At 40.8% G+C, this 19,472-nt stretch overlaps 1 protein-coding gene across 2 annotated transcripts in view; it reads right to left on the bottom strand.

Annotated features, from left to right (window-relative positions):
* Window positions 1–19,472, bottom strand: part of LOC143775659 (protein ERGIC-53-like) — a 146,061-nt gene that overhangs the window by 58,758 nt on the left and 67,831 nt on the right. For both annotated transcript variants that reach the window (XM_077264048.1, XM_077264049.1), the window contains 3 exons: window positions 18,965–19,032; window positions 8,831–8,972; window positions 4,523–4,644 (listed from right to left, as the gene is read on the bottom strand). In XM_077264048.1, coding sequence (XP_077120163.1) covers window positions 4,523–4,644; window positions 8,831–8,972; window positions 18,965–19,032 — 332 coding nt within the window. The remainder of the gene's footprint in view (window positions 1–4,522; window positions 4,645–8,830; window positions 8,973–18,964; window positions 19,033–19,472) is intronic.

Raw genomic sequence — 19,472 nt, 5'->3', positions numbered from 1 at the left:
CTTGGTGCAGGGCTTATCGCCAGGGTCAGGCAGGGATTAGGTATCCTACTTGTCGATAGGTGCGGAACCTATATACGGATGATAGGGTAGACAGGGTGACTTTAGATCTGTCTGGGGGTCTCCACTCCTCTGTTCCCTGGTGTTTGGTTCCCTTTCCCTTATCCCTTCGTGTTGCACTCTTCATTTCCTACACGCTGGATGACAGAGCCCCACAAGTGACCCAATTTTGGAAACTAGATGTCTCAAGGAATTTATCTAGATGTGTGATGAAAACCTTGAACCCACAGGTGCTTCACAGAATTTTACAACACTGATCTGTGAAAATGGAAAAAAAAAAATTCCCACACAAATGTTGTTTTAGCCCCAATTTTTTTCAGTATATAGTAGGAAAAAATGGATCCGAAAATTTGTTGTGCAATTTCTCCTGAGTATGCTGATAACCCATTTGTGGTTGAAAACTTCTTTTGAGGCACAGTGCAAAGCTAAGAATGGAAGAAGAGCCATGTTGGAGTTCAGATTTTGCTGGACTAGATTTAGGGTGTCGTGTCACATTGGCAGAGCCTCTGAGGTGCCAAAACAGCAGAACCCCCATAAGAGACTGCATTTTACAAACTACATCTCTCAACGAATTCATCTAGGGGAGCAGTGATCATATTGACACCACAGGTAGGTCACACAATTTTATATCATTGGGCAGTGAAGACATTTTTACCACCAAAATTTTGTTTTAGGCCCTGATTTTACAGTTTCACATTAGGAAATCGGTAAAAATGGTACCAAAATGTATCCCACAATTTCAGTTGAATATAGAAATACCCCATATGTGGTTGTACAGTACTGCTTAGCCACATGGTGAGACTTGGGAGGGACAGAGCACTATTTGTCTCCTGGAGCGCAGATTTTCCTAGAATAGTTTCATGACTCCATATACAGAGCCTCTAATTGTTAGAAGAGCAGAATCTCCCCTCACGCGTCCCTGACCGTCACTTGACCTGTTGGTGGGTCTTGAGGACTGGAGTTGAGAAACATTGATCTTACTCATTGTAGGGAATCTTCTGCCGGGGGTTCTGTCTGAATCACTTATTTCAGAGATGTACACGGAAATCCCAGTGTAAGTGCTCAGCATAAAGTGCAGGATAAATGTGAGCCGAGCCTTACTGCAATAGTCAGAATGAATAAGTCAGCAGCAAGTGAAGGATTGGTTTTATTTATTTTTTACGCCATTCCTCGTGTGGTATAAGTGATTAGACGACTTTATTCTTCGGGTCGGTGCGATTACAGCGATACCAGAATTGTATTGGCTTTTTCTGTTTTGGCTGCTGTCACTCACTAAAAGTTTTTTTAAATAGTTTTTGCATCACCGTATTTTGAGAGCTATAATTTTTCCATATTTCTGCTGACAGAGTTATGTGAGGACTTGTTTTTTGCGGAACAAGTTGACATTTTTATTGGTACCATTTTCAGGCACATAACATTTTTCTCGCTTTCTATTCAGATTTTTTGGGGGTAAAATGAACAAAACCAGCAATTCAGTCATATTTGTGTCTTTTTTTATGCAGTTCTATGTGAGGTAAAATTAATAAGGCAGCTTTATTCTTTGGATCAGTACGATTACAGCGATACCCCATTAATACCTTTTTTCATGTTTTGCACTTTTACGCAATAAAAACTATTTTATAGAAAAAATAATTATTTTTGCATCACTTTATTCTGAGAGCTATAACTTTTTTAGTTTTCTGCTGATGGAGCTTTATAGTGGCTTGATTTTTGCAGGACAAGATGATGTTTTTAGTGATACCATTTTTATTTATATTTGTTTTTTTATTGCGTTTCATTTCCACTTTTTATTCAGTGGCTAGATGAAAAAGCATTGTTTTTTTCCTTGTTTGTTTGTTTTTTTTGCAGTGTTCACTGAAGGGGTTAACTAGTGGGACAGTTTTATAGGTCAGGTCGTTCCGGACGTAGCAATACCAAATATGTGTACTTTTTTTCATAATAATATTTATTTATGGGTTCAATATATTTTTTATTTTTTAAGGATTTTGTGATAAATTTGACAAGGAAGTATAACTATGCCCCAACCTAGCACATGTTGGTGGAGCTGCTTCAAAATGGTGTGAAAATGCCAAAAACGTCACAATTTTTTGCCCAACTATGTGAATTCAAACTGTTGTACATCAGTTTCGGCCACTTAGAAAGCATTAATTTCACCCTTTATGGTCATATATTAGATGTGTCTAATAAACATTTCAACTTTTGACCCCACTTTCACAGGGTCCTGGATCCTGGATTACTAGGTAAGTATCTATTTATTATTTTGATGCCACATATATAAAAGCTTACCGTTCTGGACCAATAACCTTTTTTTGTGAGTGGGGGACTAAGCATCACATTTATTATCTCAATCCAAGCACATAACATTCTACTACATTAGTCTTACTACACTGTGTTCCTACTCAGCAGGAAAAGACCGTTAAGGCCTTCCATGTGTGATCTCCTGTATCAATTCTATAGCTGCATCCTCAAATATAGGATTTTACTCTCAAACCATGTTGACACCTTCAAGATTGTGTCAGAATTTAGGTATACTTTCCACACCTAAACAGTGACAGAATTTGATGCCATCCCACCAGTAATGTATGTGTGATATACAATATGATAATCATAACAGAGGATTCTGCACAAACAAAGCTGCAGATTCCACAAACAAAAACATTGATTTACGTCCTTTGAATTACAAAAGTGCTGATCCAGTTCCAGATTCGCTGACAAATTTGCATTAAAAAATACCAATTTTAGCTACTGACTTTTTGAAAGATCTATGGTAGATTTTCCTATGACAAAGTTTGTGCCTTATGAACATGACCTAAGGCCTAAACAATATTGATGGAACTGCCCAAAGTCCTAATATTCTCATTTCAGGAATCGCCTTTTTATGCAATTACAGTACCATTTTGTTAGACAATCTTATTTATTAACCCAATCAGTGCTGGGTGATCAGTTTTTTCCTTTAGCCATTTTGTTAACTATGAGTATAGGCGTACTGTAGCAAGGCTGTCTACACTTCAAAAAATTGTCACAATGGCAAAAAAAAACATTCTTGTGTCATCTCTCTGCTGGTCTCTACTTTCTGGTCCTACTTGATACTTAGGAAATGACAGATCAGCTAATTACTGGCTGCAGTGGTGATCAGCCTTAGCCAGTGATTGGCTTTAGCTGCACAAATGTTCCTGTGTCAGTCAGTATCAGCACTGTAGCAGGAAGTAGAGATTGGCAGGGAACAGGCAACATCTGAATGGGAGCAGTAGGGGATCATAGAATCATAGAATGTTAGAGTTGGAAGGGACCTCCTTGGTCATCTGGTCCAACCCCCTGCTCAATGCATGATTCACTAAATCATCCCAGACAGATGTCTGTCCAGCCTCTGTTTGAAGACTTCCTTTGAAAGAGAACTCACCACCTCTCGTGGCAGCCTGTTCCACTCATTGATCACCCTAACTGTCAAAAAGTTTGTTCTAATATCTAATCTGTGTCTCCTCCCATTCAGTTTCATCCCATTGATTCTAGTCTTTCATTGTGCAAATGAGAATAAAGATGATCCTTCTACAATTTGACAGCCCTTGAGATATTTGTAGAAGTCTCCTCTCAGTCTTCTTTTTTGCAAGATAAACATTCCCAAATCCTGTAAACGTTCCTCATAGGACATGGTTTGCAGACCAGTCACCATTCTGGTCGCTCTTCTCTGAACTTGCTCCAGTTTGTTGATGTCTTTTTTAAAATGTGGTGCCCAAAACTGGACACAGTATTCCAGATAAGGTCTGACCAAAGAAGAGTAGAGGGCAATAATGACTTCATGTGATCTAGACTGTATGCTTCTGTTAATACATCCCAGAATTGTATTTGCCTTTTTTTGCAGCTGCATCACACTGTTGACTCATGTTCAGTCTGTAATCTATTAGTATACCCACGTATTTTTCACATGTTATATTGCTTAGCCCTATTCCTCCCATTATGTGTATGCTTTTTCATTTTTATTGCCTAGATGTAGTACTTTGCATTTTTCCCTGTTAAAAATCATTCTGTTAGTTGCTGCCCACTGCTCCAGTTTATTTATATCTTTTTGAATTCTCTCTCTCTCATCTCTAGTATTAGCTATCCCTCATAGCTTTGTGTCATCGGAAAATTTAATCAGTTTACCCTCAATTCCTTCATCTAAATAATTGATAAAGATGTTGAACAATACAGGGCCCAGAACAGAGCCCTGTGGTACCCCACTTGAGACATTCTTCCAACTGGATGTGCAGCCATTTATGACCACTCTTTGGGTCAGATCACTAAGTGAGGTATCACTTAAGCTATGCAGTATTTACTTCAGATACTATAAAAGATATAAAGCTGTGAGCATCCCTTTGACATTTCTGTTTAAAGCTATCCATGTAATAAAAAGGAACCAGGAATTTGAGGTGTAAATTTTAAAAAAGAATGTACTGAACTTAGAACCAAAAAAAAAGAAAACCCTCACCTGTAGAACATGAAAGCCACTGTGCAAACACTCTGAAGAAAGAGAAAAGTCAGGAAAACTCCACTGGACAAACAGGAAGAATGAGCATTGCTTGAGGGACATGATGTTGCATGTGAACTTGCCTAGAAGAAATGAAAAAAAAAATCTGTTGGTCTCCACGGGATACAAATTGCTAATTTTGGGTTTCTAAAACAATCTGGACCAATAAATGAATATTAGGTTCCCTTTAAAGTGATTACTTATCCGCAAGATGTTCCTACCCTCACTGTAGGTAATGAAAGTTAGTAACGGGTAAAATGATCCTACTGAACAAGTGAGACCTTTCAACCGTACTGAGCAGGAAATCCAACGGGAGCGACCAGGTAGTCACCTCTGTGACATATAGAACTGACCACAGTTTTTGAAGTTGTTTTCTCACACAATACTCTCTCTTGTTAAAAATAGTTCCATATGTTAGGCACACCTGCTTTGGGATTGGAAATGGACCCTCTTTCCTTTTGAGCCCTTGTGTGGCTACACAGGTTACACCAATGATATGTACACCCCTGAGATGAGAGTCTTCGGTGCATCCTTAGCGTGGCAAAGATCGTGGTTCATCTGTACATCAATTCAATTACAATACTCCTTCCCCTGATGGTAATTTGCAGCACTTGCTTTGGAGCACTGCCTGATCTATCTACCCAGCCCTGCACATACTGACACTGGTGCCACCGAGTGCCTACATACAAAATGTTATAGTGCAGGGGCTGAGTTCTCATCCTTTTCTGCTGTATAGCAGCCGTTTGCTACACACAGCAGCATGCAGCCACTATAAAGTGGAGAGGGAAAAATAAGAGAAGGGAAATGGTTTGGTGCTATCAATGAAAATGTAAGGAAATCAAATGCCACTTCTTACACAGCTGAAGCAGTAGTATATAGTGGTGCTCGGCTTAAAGTTGAATGAATGTAAAGAACAGATGTGATATGATGCAATGAAGAGGTAAGCAGCCCTCACCATATGTATTAAAATGTATGCACTTATTGAAGTCCTTTAAAACATAGGCAGTATTGGATCTTGCAGTTTGCAGTAAGACAATGAATGTTTTGCGTGTTAATACTGACACGGGTTTACCGCACCAGAGAGCAGCATCTAGTTACTCGTAGTCCTGCACTGATTAGAAGCACTTCACCTTCATATTAAAAGGTGCAAGTTTCTTTTAGCAGTGTAGGGGTAGTCTGCTCAGTGGAGAGCTCCTGGAAGCTTTCCTGCAAGGCTCAGCTGTTCACTGTTAGACACTCCCATCTCCTGTATAATCTGAACCCTAGCAAGCACTCATTGTCAGAACTAGCTTATGCTGCATGGATGAAGGTTGTTATTGGAGAAGGTGTTTGGTGGATTTATCCTTTACTGTTGCTAGGTTTTGAGTGTGTGATAATACCCTTTCTTCTCCTACTTTGGTTTTATCCCCTCACCCACTCCCCGAAGCATTCCTCTGTTGTTTGTGCGCATATATTTGTATGATTGGTATTTTCCTTTATCCCTGTTTGTATTACCTTGTTAGTCTGGTTGGTGTATTACAGTACACTACTACTCCCCTCTTCCCTGGGTGAGAGAAGGGTACAGACTGAGGGTGGATTCAGGAGCTAAGGCAAAGAACATGGCCCTGGCGTCTTCACCATCAGAAGTAATCCGGGGAACAGGGCGAGCTAGGGCACCCGTAGCATTAGGAACAAGGAAGGAGCCCCTGGTCCTGGGACACCCGACAAGAGTCGTGACAAATAACAGACTGTATCATATAATTGAAAACAAAGTAGAAAAAAAATACAGAAGAAATGTTTGTATAAAATCACAATAAAACAGATAAGTCATTCTTATCATTTAATTACAATATGCCTTGTGCATTGGAATTAATAATCCACCTTGCTTCTTATTGGAGTAGAAATTTGTGACCATCTCCTTCTCTTTCAGATAAGTTAACTATTTCAAGTCCTAGAGAAGGAGACCGCTGTTTATCGGAAGAGAGCCTTCCAAGTGGGGGCAGTCCGTCATGCTGAGGAAAATCCATTGTCTCTAAACCTAGAGGACTTGTCCATCACACCCCATGGCTGCCAGGCTGGGGTCAGCTGGAAAGATGGTCTTCTCTTTTCCTGGGGTACTGAAGGATTTATCTTGACAGTGAGGGCCATCACCTGAAGAGAACTGATGAAAGAGATGAAACTCATGTGTCCTGTATTTACTGTAAGGGTGTCTGGGCTTGGACTGTGGGAGCAAAATGCTTTTGCTGCCAGAGGTGTCCAAAATGATCTTTTGAAAACATGGACCGCGTTCCACATCTTAAGCCACAGAATTTGATGGATTGATACCAAATTGCTTGACGTTTGTGCAGAGCAGCCAGTGGCTTCCAAAGAGGCTTAGCCAACATACTTGTCAATCTGGTCAGCATTGTCCACCAATTCATCAGTTCAGGATTCTTAAAGAATATTTTCCCGGTGGAGATGGCTGAGCACATGGTCGTGCCTGCTGCTTCAAAAGTATACTTGGCAAAAGGACTTGACATGTTTGTCCATTGTGCTTCTCAATAACTGAGAGACCGGGAACCAGCAGAGCAGAGAGACGCAGAGCCACAGGTTGCGGCGGGATGAGCAGAGCCGCAAAGTGTGCAGCAGAGGAGAACAGAGCAGAGCGGAACAGAGCAGAGCCACAGGTTTGCGGCCAGCAGAGCAGAAGGCACAGAGCCACAGGTTGCAATGAGCAGAGCAGGAAGGAATGGACACAAGGGTACGCACAGCTGAGTGGGAAAGGCAAACAGACAGGGAAACAACAGGAACAGATATAGACCAGAGTACATACAGGATCAGGAACGGGACAAGACACAGAGACAAGGATTCAGGGATTCAGACCAGGGTATCAAACCCCACTAGGTGGCAGAAACAAGAGACACAGGTTCAGACCAGGGTACAATGCCCCACTGGGTGGCTGAGACAGGACAGGACCTGGCAGCTCAGTAGCTAGAGACTAACTGAGGGAAACAGTTGCTCAGGTGTCCTCCAATGGGTGGGGACGCCTTAAGTATCAGAGGCCTCTAGACAATTGGCCAGGGACACCTTAGGAAGGTGCACATAGTCTCAATAAGAACTAGGAATTGCCAGTGCTGCCCCTCTATGCACACAGCCAGGAAGCATGCACAGAGCAGGCAGGGGACATGAGGCACACAGAATGGAACCGGCAGAAGACAGAACTCACAGCATGGCCTGGAGTAATGAGTAAGTTGGTGTGTAAGGCAGGTGGGGGGTGGGAGGCCATGCAGTGATGTCGGCAGGGTTGTTACACTGTTTTTGGGTGTATGTTTACCTCATTGTCCCATTTGTTTGGTACATTCATATCTTACCTATTTAACTCTCTACCTTTGAGTGTTTATATGTTTGTTCCATCCTGTTATCACTGTCTGTCTTACATGTTGATACAATAGCATTTCTGTTCCAGGCCTCCTGGGGAGGAAACAGCTTAGGGAATAACAGGAGAACAGTAAGACTGGTGGCCAAAACCTCCTCACCTATAAAGGTACTTTTGGGAGCAGAAACCGTCCTAGGGACGGTTCAGAGCCCCTTTCACTAATCATGAACAGTCACAGTGTGACATTATTGGCCAAAAGTGAAACTGTATTTTAGCTTACATCAATTAACAATAACATAATCTTCCATCCTTTCACCTTCCATTTATAGCTATAATGCAGTGCTTGTATTAAAAAATCCCACAAGGTATGTTTTAATTGATCACCTTCCAGTACCTGGATGTAGGGAGACACACAATTCTTTAGTTGTTTTCCAATAATCAGTCTGGGTAGCTAGACATTCTGGCAAAGAGTGAAAAATGCCTCCCAACTTTTATAGGCAGTGCCTAGCTGGTTTATAGTATGTAAGGTGTGTAGTAGGGTCAAAAGTGCCTGATTATCAGGTGAGTGAACTGTGGGCAAACAGACTACATGTGTTTTGGGGACATGTTGAGATTGGCTGAGCTCCTTGTTATACTTTGCATTTTATTTCAAACACATTAGCATCCACAACTAGGTGCCAAGAAGCAGGATGCCATAGGTTATATGGGATTTGACAGTACGCACAAAAAGGGGTTGTTCCATAAACAACAATTATTACATATCCAAAGTGTGAATAATAAATGTATGATTGCTGAGAGTCCAGGTGCAGAGACCTCCATCCTTTGCACAATTTGCATAGTTCAGGATAAAGGAAAAAGATAAATTGTGTAAAGTGGGAGGCTTCATCTTGTTCACAAAAGTATAATATCAGCATTATTTATAACACAAGTCTTACCGGACTTTTCACAAGGCTTTGCAGGCTTTTCCTAATATTGCGGAAATCATCCTTCACCTCACTGACATTCTTTGAACTATGGAGGGTGCTGTCTGACCGCTTAGGTGAAGATAGGTCCTTGGCCATTTTTTTAATGTCATTTCTGCAAATATAGTACAGATGGAATTAATATATGTAGCATTAAAATAATTTAAAACATGGTTAATAGAGAATATGAAAAAGTGAATGTTTAATGACTGCATCCTTTAGCAATAATAATGATAATTGTAAAGACTATTGCAACTTTTTATTTGTCTAGTGCGGTGCAAGTTAAGGGCTTTCCTTATAATCAATCTGCCAAACTAAAAATGGTCTATGTAATGTTTTTTTTACATAAGAAGGCATTAAATGTAAGTAGGTGTATTGGAAACAAGACACGATTTGCAATGTTTTCAGTTAGTTAAAACTAAGGAATTGCAACCTGAAATTTCCTTGTATTAAGATGGTAATTATTGTTTGTAGTTTTTTAAGGACTGAAATTGCACAGAATGATTGAATAATAGAAAGCCTGTGTAACTATAATGTTTCACAAGGTCAACACTAAAGTCATTTTTCAATTCACTTGTGATTCTCCCCCAAGCTCTGATGTGTAGATTCATTAGTAGGAATTATTTCTACAAAACAAACCATAGATCTGATTACACACATCTAGGAGTCACTGAGGCCTGTGGGTCAAATAATGCCCAGATACTTGGAAAGGGCAATCCAGTATATGCCAAGAAAATGCTAGGGAAAAGTCAGCGACCCAAGCATTACTATGTCAAAACAGATTATACAGATATTGCCACCAAAGCATTATTACGAGACTAACATTGTTTTTTCTTCGGGCTCACGGAACACATGTAGATTAGATTTTCATATATAATTGGGTGTCTACATTCATACATATTGTTCTGTTCTTTAAATAAACCATAGAATACTGTGCTGCAGGCATAAGCAGCCAGAAGGCAGAACACTATGATAATTGTGTATTACGAGTAACTACAATAAATACTAATTTAAGCAACATGCAGAAAAGAATGGTACCAAACAGAATGGTGTCTACGCAATGAACAGAACTTAACAACAGGAACATTATCCGATGGCCGTAAAGTCTAAATTTCGAATAGTTAAAGGGAACGTGTCATCAGAAAATAATATCCTGAGGATTAATACCAAAACTCATATGCTCCAGTAGTGTTCAGCAGTGACATATAAAAAAATTCAGAAGATAGTTGCAAAACATATATGAAGACATGCATTGTGGCAAATTCAGCAAACTTTATTCGAAAGGCATTAAAAACAGTGAGGAGACATGGAATACTCATTATCTTAATATAGACTTACCTTGTTATGTCTTCACATCCTGTTCCATCCAGATGTGTGCGGATCCCAGGATTCCAAGTGGCTGAAGTTCACCAACCTCCATATTGGGACAACCAAGTGATGGGTGTCTAAATATGGACACTGCTGGTGGTACCAGCCTCTTGCGTGGTACCAGCAGCGGAACACCGTCGCGTCGCACCACACACACACACACTGTATACGCCGTACGCAGCTTCTTGCAAGGTACCACCAGCAGAACACCGTCGCACCACACACACACAAACACTATATACGCCGTACGCACCACACACACACTGTATACGCCGTACGCAGCTTCTTGCGTGGTACCACCAGCGGAACACCATCGCGAACACGCCACCACCAGGATCAGCCGAATGTTTCACTGACCACTGCCATCTTTGTACAGGAGGAGCGCATGTGCAGTTTTAATGTGACCGCCGCTATCTGTCTGCACAAAAATGGTGGCGGTCTGATTTATTGCGCCTGCGCGAATTCCGCTCAGGCGCAGTGAATCATTCGGCTGATCCCAGCAGCAGATGCCCCACATGTCTACAGGCAGAGGAAGCTGGTCACATTACAGGAGTTTTCCCACAAATTAAAGTTCATTTTAAAAATTGTCTGTGTCTGACCATGTATGGAGCATACCACATCTCCTTGTCAGGGGAGAAAGCAAAAGACAATACTGACATTATAGCAGGGGATCACAGAGGATTCATTTTGTCAGGTAAAATATTTCACTGACTGTTTTTAAACAATATTTTACCTCACAAAATGTATCCTCTGCGATCTCCTGCTGTGATGTCAGTATTGTATTTTGCTTCCTCTCCTGCCCAGGAGCTGTGGTATGTTCTGAACACGGTCAGACACAGACAATTTTTAAAATTAACTTTCGTTCCTGGAAAAACCCCTTTAAAAAGTAAATATCCCTGCCAACATGGCTCCTCCTAAAAACTACGCCAATGCCAATGAAAGGAAAGCAGCAAAGGCACAACGTCGTAGACAACAACGGGCAGATGAAACTCTTGAAGAGCAACAGCATCGCTAGGACAAAAACAAATGCATATAAGCACATGGGGTAGACAGTCAAAGAAGAGATCACAGATGGGAGAAGTCAGCACATGGGGAAAGAGAGAGTGGATAGGTGGGTGAGCACATGGGGGGGGGGAGAGATTTTCAACGCTGCCAAGCCTCCCCCATCGTGACATTACCACCCTCCCGATGCGATAGCATCGGGCCACCATCTAGTAGGAATATAACACTTTCTTAAAGGGAATCTGTCACAATGAAAATACAGTCCAATCTATCGACACTTTTTTATAGGGTAGCTAGGTTGCTTGATATCTTGCTTTGTTAGAAAGAGTTCAGTATTACCTGATTTTTAATAATTTAAACCTTTGCTCTTTCTGTGCTTTTTGGTCCAGTGGGTGGTCCTATCAGTGCCTGACAACTTTCTTTGTATAACTGTGCATACAGAGACAAGTGTCAGTCACTGATAGAACAGCCCACTGGACTGAAAGTCCCAGAAAGAGCAAAGGTTTAAATGATCAAAACACAAGTTATACTGAGTCGTTACTCAAAATACTATATATTAATCTACTCAGCTTCCCTGCTCTATAAAATACTATCCACATATTAGACTGCATTTTCATGATTACAGGTTCTCTTTAATCCCTTTCCGACATCAGCCGTAATAGTACTCCGATGTCGGACTCCCTCCCTTTGATGTGGGCTCCGGCACAGAACCAAGATCTTTTCTGGCACAGGTCAGCTGTTTTGAACAGCTGACATGTGACTAACAGCTGAGGGTGGAATCGTGATCCACCCGCGGCTGTTAACTAGTTAAATGCTGCTGTCAATCTCTGACAGCGGCATTTAACACGCGCTTTTGGCAAGCGCACAGGTAATCAGAGCGGCCTATCACGTTCTCTAATCAAAGTCATTTTATGTGTAAGTGTGTGTGTGTAGCCCATTAACTACTTCCATCTATCCCCCACTCCATGAAGATGGCTGGACCATCATTGTAAATACACACCGCTACCTTGTATCTCACCCACCTCATTCTAGATTGTAAGCTCTCAGGAGAAGGGTCGTCTTATTTTGCTTTACTTATTGTATTTTTAACATTGTTACTTATGACTGTTGTGTTTGAAACTGTTAAACTGTAAAGCTCTGTGGAATATGTTGGTGCTATATAAATAAAGATTATTATTATAATAAATAGACATTTAAATAAAGCAACAAACTGAGTTTAGACAGTGAATCCTTAATTAGCTTAGATTAAAGGTATGAAAGTTTTATTGCCCCAATATCCATTTAAGATCAGAGACCTGATGCCCTCACTATCTCTGGAGCAGATTACTCAGATCTTGAAGTAAGTCATAAATCCTCCTGACAGATTTAGTCCTTTGTGGAAGGAATCAAAGACTTTAATAACTTTATATTCTCAGACTCTTCATTGCTTTTGTAATTTGAAATTTCCTTTTAATATGACAACTTTTATATTGTTTATGTTGTGTCCTGGACCACAAAAAAGTTTGACCACAGGTAAATGGTTTTTTTTTCTGCCTGTAATCGTGTGGCGATGAGACCTCAATCTAGCTTTAAGTTTCTGTCTTGTGTCTCCAACATAGAGACCCCAATAGGACTTATAGCGCACAGAATTAAGTACACCACAATGGAAGAAGAATATGTGAATGTCCCAGGAATATTATAGTCCTGCTGTGTGTTGGGAATCTGTATCCTATCTTTGGTCTCTACATGAGTGCAGATTTTGCAGCTCTTCACATTGCACGGATAAGTTGCCCTTGGAGTATCTGAGGGCATTAAACTTTGGATTATGATGTTTCTTAAATTAGGAGGTTGATTAGCATAGCAAAGGAGGGTCTTTGTCTATTGTTTTTAGCCGGTCTGTCTTCCATGCGTAGGATATGGTGAATTTTTTGAGCAGTACACAATTATTTTCCTTTTTTTCTACGTATAGAAGAAAGTGACTTCTGGGGATCTTTCTGGCTCTAATGACTTGATTATAAATGGAGGTGCGGTGGTAGCCTTGGTTTAAAAATGTCTTTTTAATATGGGTCAAGTGTTCATCACCTGTCCATTGGGCTGGAACAGATACAATTATATCTAAGGCTGTAGACTTTTTATGTGTTTCGGGAGGAAACTGTTCCATCTGAGGTATGTGGAATGGTCAATTGGTTTCCGATACATCGATGTCTGGATTGAACCATTTTGAATTTTAATGGTGGTATCTTAAAAGTTGATTTATGTATTTGAGTGGTCCAATGGTATGTTTATGGTCTGATGAAATGTATTGAATTGGTCATGGAATTTTAGAGGTTTTTGTTCAGACTCAGTCTTGAATATTAAGATGTCATCGATGTAACAGAAATAGTCCAAGGTTTAATGGAGCACAATGCTCATTTTCCAGTTTAGCCATGAAAAGGCTGGCCTACTGGGGTGCCTGATGATGGGGACCCTTATTAAAAACTTTTTCAGAAAGAACAGAAAGTTTGAGTGTAAACTAGTGGCCATTATTAAAATTACAAGATTTTTTTTTTTTTTTAACAAAAAAATTCCAAAATTAAAAAATACATGTAACACAAAAACCTGATCGAAACAACATCTAATTTTCTGACAACACTTTCTCTTTAAAATATTTATAACGTGGCCCCAAAAAAGGTTACACCCTCCATTAACCTCTTCACAAACACCAATGGTAAATAAACATCGGTGCTTGCTGGGCTTTGGCAGTGAGAACTTTTCTCTACAGTTGGCGGTCTTGCAGCGATTGATACCACCAGAGTTCTGAAAGCGCTGGGACTCCGGTGCAGACCGATAGCCAATCAGTTCACAACAATGTTAACCCTGTGTTATATTCAAGATGACGTGATCAATAGCGATCGCAGCATTTAGAAGTTTGTGAGAGGGAGTGGGTCATCTCTTACTACTCCAGCATCCCATGACATGATCATGGAGGAGCAGAGGGTTGTGATTCTGAAAATGGAACCAATAAAAAGGTCAACTAGTCCTGCAAAAAAACAAGCTCTCACATGACTTTGTCAACAGAAATATAGAAAAATTATAGCTCTCAAAATATGGCAGTGAAAAATTATTTTTTTGTTTAAAAATCACTTTTTAGTGGGTGAAAAAAAGTGTGGTCGACCACAATTTTGTGCACTTCTGAAAAGATGGACGCCGTTGAATAGAGGCCAGACTGAGTCCAGAGTAACTCTGCTGCCTCATTATAGCTAATGGATGCCTCAGGGGTTTCATCTGAATCATGTCATGCAGATATTTCAATGAAAACCCTGATATGAGTGCTCAGAGCAGAGCTCAAGATAAGTGTGATCCAAAATGTTATGCAAAATTTTACCAATAGAAGTATCCATGTTGCTGGTAGCACAAAGGCTCTGGAAAAGCATTATGGCCCCCCCCCCCCCCCCCCTCAAAAAAAAAAAAAAAATCAAGCAAATTCTGTGCTCCCAAATCAAAATGCGCCCCTCCCTTCTGGGCCCTAGAGTGTGCCTAAACCACATTTACAGTTCACATTTGGTATTTATGTAGCAATGACAACCTGCTTAATTTACTGGTGTGTGTCTTCAGAAGCATGTGCAGGGTACTACAATGTACTGAGCACTACCACGTACTGGGCACTACAACGTACTGGGCACTACAATGGCAGGTTTGCAAATTTCACCAAGCTGCATTCGCCTGTAGATAAATTCCCAGACAGATGTAATTTCCAAAATGGGGTCACTTGAGGGGGGATTCTGCTCTTTTCGCACTAAGGGCTTTGAATATGGAGTCCACAAACTATTCTACGAAAATTTGTTCTCCAGGAGTCAAATAACATCCCTTCCCTCGAGTCTCACCATGTGGCTAGAGTCTCACCGTGTGGCTATGCAGTACTGTACAGCCACATATGGAGTATTGTCACGTTCAGCTGAAATTGTGCAACACATTTTGGTACTATTTTTACCCATTTCACCTTGTGAAAATGTAAAATATGTGGCTAAAACAATTGTTTTGTAAAAATGTAATTATTTTTTCTAAACCACCCAATGGTATAAAATTCTGACACACATCTGTGGTGTTAATATAATTACTGCACCCAGAGATGAATTAATTGAGAGTTGTAGTTTGTAAAATGGGTTCACTTTTGGGAGGTTCTGCTGTTCTAGGACCTCAGGGACTCTGCCAATGTGACATGGCAACCTTAAACCATAACCGTAAAATCTGCACTACAATAGAGAGCTCCTTGCCTTCTGAGCTTTGCACTGTGCCTCAAAAGTACTTTTTGACCACTTATGGGGTATTGGCGTACTGAGGAGAAATTTCATAACAAATTGTACTGTTTGTTTTCTCTTATTACCCCTTTTTGAAAATTACAAACCTGGGGCCAAAACCACATTTTAATGGAAAAAATGCTAATCTTTTATCTACTCAGACCTGTGTTATACTATTCTATGAATTGCCTGAAGATTAAAAATACTCATTACTCCCCTAGATAAATTTCTTGAGAGGTGTAGTTTCCAAAATGGATGTCAACTGTGGGTGTTTCTGTTGTTTTGCCAGGTCAGGAGCTCTTTAAAAAGGTGACATTGCATCCGCAACCTATTCCAGCCCTAATGGCATACCTTCCCATCTGATGTGTGCTGCGTGTCCAAACAGTAGTTTTATACCACATCTAGGAGATCGGCATACTCAGGAGCAATTGCACAACAAATTATTTGGTCCATTTTCTCTGGCTACCCTTGTAAAAATAAAAAAGTTTGGGCTAAAGCAACATTTTTGTAGGAAAAAGTAGATTTTTATATTTTCACGGCTCAACGTTCTAAAATTCTGTGAAGCACTTGTAGGTTCAAGGTGCTCACCATACATCTAGATAAATTCCTTTAGGGGTGTAGTTTCCAAAATGGGGTCATTTGTGAGAGGGTCCCACTGTTTAGGCACATCAGGGGGCTCTGCAAATGTGGCATGGAGTCCGCTATCTATTATAGCTAATTTTGCATTCCAAAAGTCAAATGGTGCTCCTTCCTTTCTGAGACCTGCCGTACACCTAAACAGTAATTTTCCACCACATATGGGATATCTGTGTACTCAGGAGAAATTACACAACAAATTGTATGGCCCATTGTCTCCTGTTACCCTTGTGAAAATGCTAAATTTGGGGCTAAAGTAACATTTTTGTGGGAAAAAGTACAATTTTAATTTTTTTCTTCCATATTGCTTAAATTCCTTTTGAAGCACCTAAAGGGTCAATAAACTTCTCAAATGTGGTTTTGAGCCCTTTGAGGGGTGCAGTTGTTTAAATAGTGTCAGTTTGGGGTATTTTCTGTCACATAGGTCCCTCAAAGTAACTTAAAATTTGATGTGGTCCCTAAAAAAATTGGTTTTGTAAACTTTGTTGGAAAAATGAGAAATTGCTGATTAACATTTAACCCTTCTAACGTCTTAACAAAACAGAAAAATATGTTTCAAAAAATGATGTTAATGTGAAGTAGACATGTGGTAAATGATACCGCATATACTCGAGTATAAGCTGAGATTTTCAGCCCATTTATTTAGGCTAAAAGTGCCCCTCCAGTCATTGTCCCAGTGGGTCGGCGGGGGATGGGGAGCAGGAAGCTGTCACATCATACTGACCTGCTCCCGATGCGGTCTCTGCATTTCGCTGCTTCTCCGATGGCCTCTGGCGCCTGCAGCTCTTCCTGTGTTCAGTGGTCACGTGGTACCGCTCATTAAAGTAATGAATATGGACTCGACTCCACTCCCATAGGTGGAGCGCATATTCATTACTTTAATGAGCGGTACAATGTGACAGCTGAACACAGGAACAAGCTGCTGGCATGCCAGAAACCATCGGAGAAGCAGGGACATACAGAGAGACCGGGGTCAGGAGGGGGTGAGTATGACGGAGGAGGGTGAGCCATGCGATATTCACCTGTCCCCGTTCCACTGTCGGGCTCTGTCTTCCGCATCCTGGCTGTGACGTTCAGGTCAGAGGGCATGATGACGTTGTTAGTGTGTGCTTTCTGCTGAACACCCATTGCAGAGACCAGGAAAACACAGAGGCGCGCGGCGTTGGCATGGGGACAGGTGAATATCGCAAGTGCCGATGTCCTGAGCCAGCATCGACTCCGGCACCTGACCCCCGTAGCGCGCCGGAGTCCCCGTCTGCTCAGGACCACGGCCCCAGACCAGCAGTGATAAAAGGTGAGTATGTCATTTTTTTATTTTTTTTTTCAATCGCAGCAGCAGCAGCAGAAGGGGCATATTATTCTGTGGAGCATCTTATGGGGCCATCAACCTTTATGGAGCATTATAAGGGGCATATTATTCTATGGAACATCTTATGGGGCCATAAACCTTTATGGAGCAGCATATGGGGCATAATATTCTATGGAGCATCTTATGGAGCCATCAACCGTTATGGAGCAGCATATGGGGCATAATATGCTATGGAGCATCTTATGGGGCCATCAACCTTTATGGAGCAGCATGTGGGGCATATTATTCTATGGAGCATCTTATGGGGCCATCAACCTTTGTGCAGCATTATATGTGGCATGATATTCTATGGAGCATCTTATGGGGCCACCAACCTTTGTGCCGCATTATATGGGGCATAATATTCTATGGAGCATCTTATGGGGCCATCAACCTTTATGGAGCAGCATATGGGGCATGATATTCTATGGAGCATCTTATGGGGCCATCAACCTTTGTGCAGCATTATATGGGGCATGATATTCTATGGAGCATCTTATGGGGCCACCAACCTTTGTGCAGCATTATATGGGGCATAATATTCTACGGAGCATCTTATGGGGCCATCAACCTTTATGGAGCAGCATATGGGGCATATTATTCTTTATGGAGCATTATATGGGGCTCCTGATTCAATATGGATATTCAAAAACACTTAACCTACTGATGTCTCAATTAATTTTACTTTTATTGGTATCTATTTTTATTTTTGAAATTTATCAGTAGCTGCTGCATTTCCCACCCTAGGCTTATACTCAAGTCAATAAGTTTTCCCAGTTTTTGTGGCAAAATTAGGGGTCTCTGCTTATAATCGGGTTGGCTTATACTCGAGTATATACAGTATTTTGTGTGATATAATTATCTGGTTTAAGGGCTTAAAAATTAAAAGTGAAAATTGCAAAATTTTCACCATAGTTCTGATATTTTCACAAAAAAACCCTCAAAAAATATGTAGCTAAATTTACCACTAACATGAAGTAGAATATGTCACGGAAAAAACAGTCTCAGAATCATTGGGATATGATGAAGCATTCCAGAGTTGTTTCCAAGTAAAGTGACACTGGTCAGAATAGTAAAAATTGGCATGGTTATGAAGGTGAAAACAGACTGTCGCGAAAGGGTTAAAAAATGTACTGCTTTACTGAAAGCGTTAGGCTGGGGTCACACTTGCGAGTGCAATGCGAAAAACTCGCACGAGTCTCTGGCATCAATACCCGGTAGAAATACATGCAGCCGCACTCTCCGGTCTTGAGTGCCGGCGGCTGTGTCGGGTATTGATGCGAGAGACTCCTGCAAGTTTCTCGCATTACACTAGCAAGTGGGACCATGGCCTTAAAGCGACATTCACTCATGATTCACCAATTTTATTACAAGGTGGTGAGTGATACCTTTATAAATATGACATCCGAAATCCATCTTGATCCCTCTGCAATCATAGTCTAATGCAGGCTATAGGTTCTAAAAATGGTGTAACCTGTCCAAGCTGACATTACTCACTTGAGATCCTTTATCATGGAGAGAAGATCTGGCATACCATTCATGACGGTTTCAAGACTACTGTGCACCTGCGAAACATGAGAGAGGAACCTTGTATCACTCTATAGCCAAAGTAATGCATTGAAAAGGTTTATGTTTATAGAATGTATTTTAGGTAGAAGAGGGACTTCCACGCTCCGGTTTGTAGGTTGATATTGCATCTTCACTTTTGATTTACTGCTCTCTGGTCTATCACCCTCCTTTCATATTATGCCTCTTCTGTGATGGATGTTGCTTTTTAACAATGGATTCACCATATGCATTAAGCAACTTGGCTATAACTTGACACAATGCTTTATTGTTTGAATGTGCTTATTAGTGTTTTGAACCATTCATTTATAGTATGGTTTTGTGCACTTGCACTCTTGAGTCTTTATGCAGCATTTTTCTCATTGAAATCGCTTTGTTAGGATATTCCTCTTTCCAGTAGCTTTAGTAAAAGGCTTCTTGGGGGCTATACTTAGGTTTT

The sequence above is a fragment of the Ranitomeya variabilis genome, chromosome 5 (genome assembly GCF_051348905.1).
Source record: "Ranitomeya variabilis isolate aRanVar5 chromosome 5, aRanVar5.hap1, whole genome shotgun sequence".
Lineage (NCBI taxonomy): Eukaryota > Metazoa > Chordata > Amphibia > Anura > Dendrobatidae > Ranitomeya > Ranitomeya variabilis.
The sequence above is the reverse complement of the archived record's forward strand: the minus strand, read 5'-3'. Positions and strand labels throughout refer to the sequence as shown.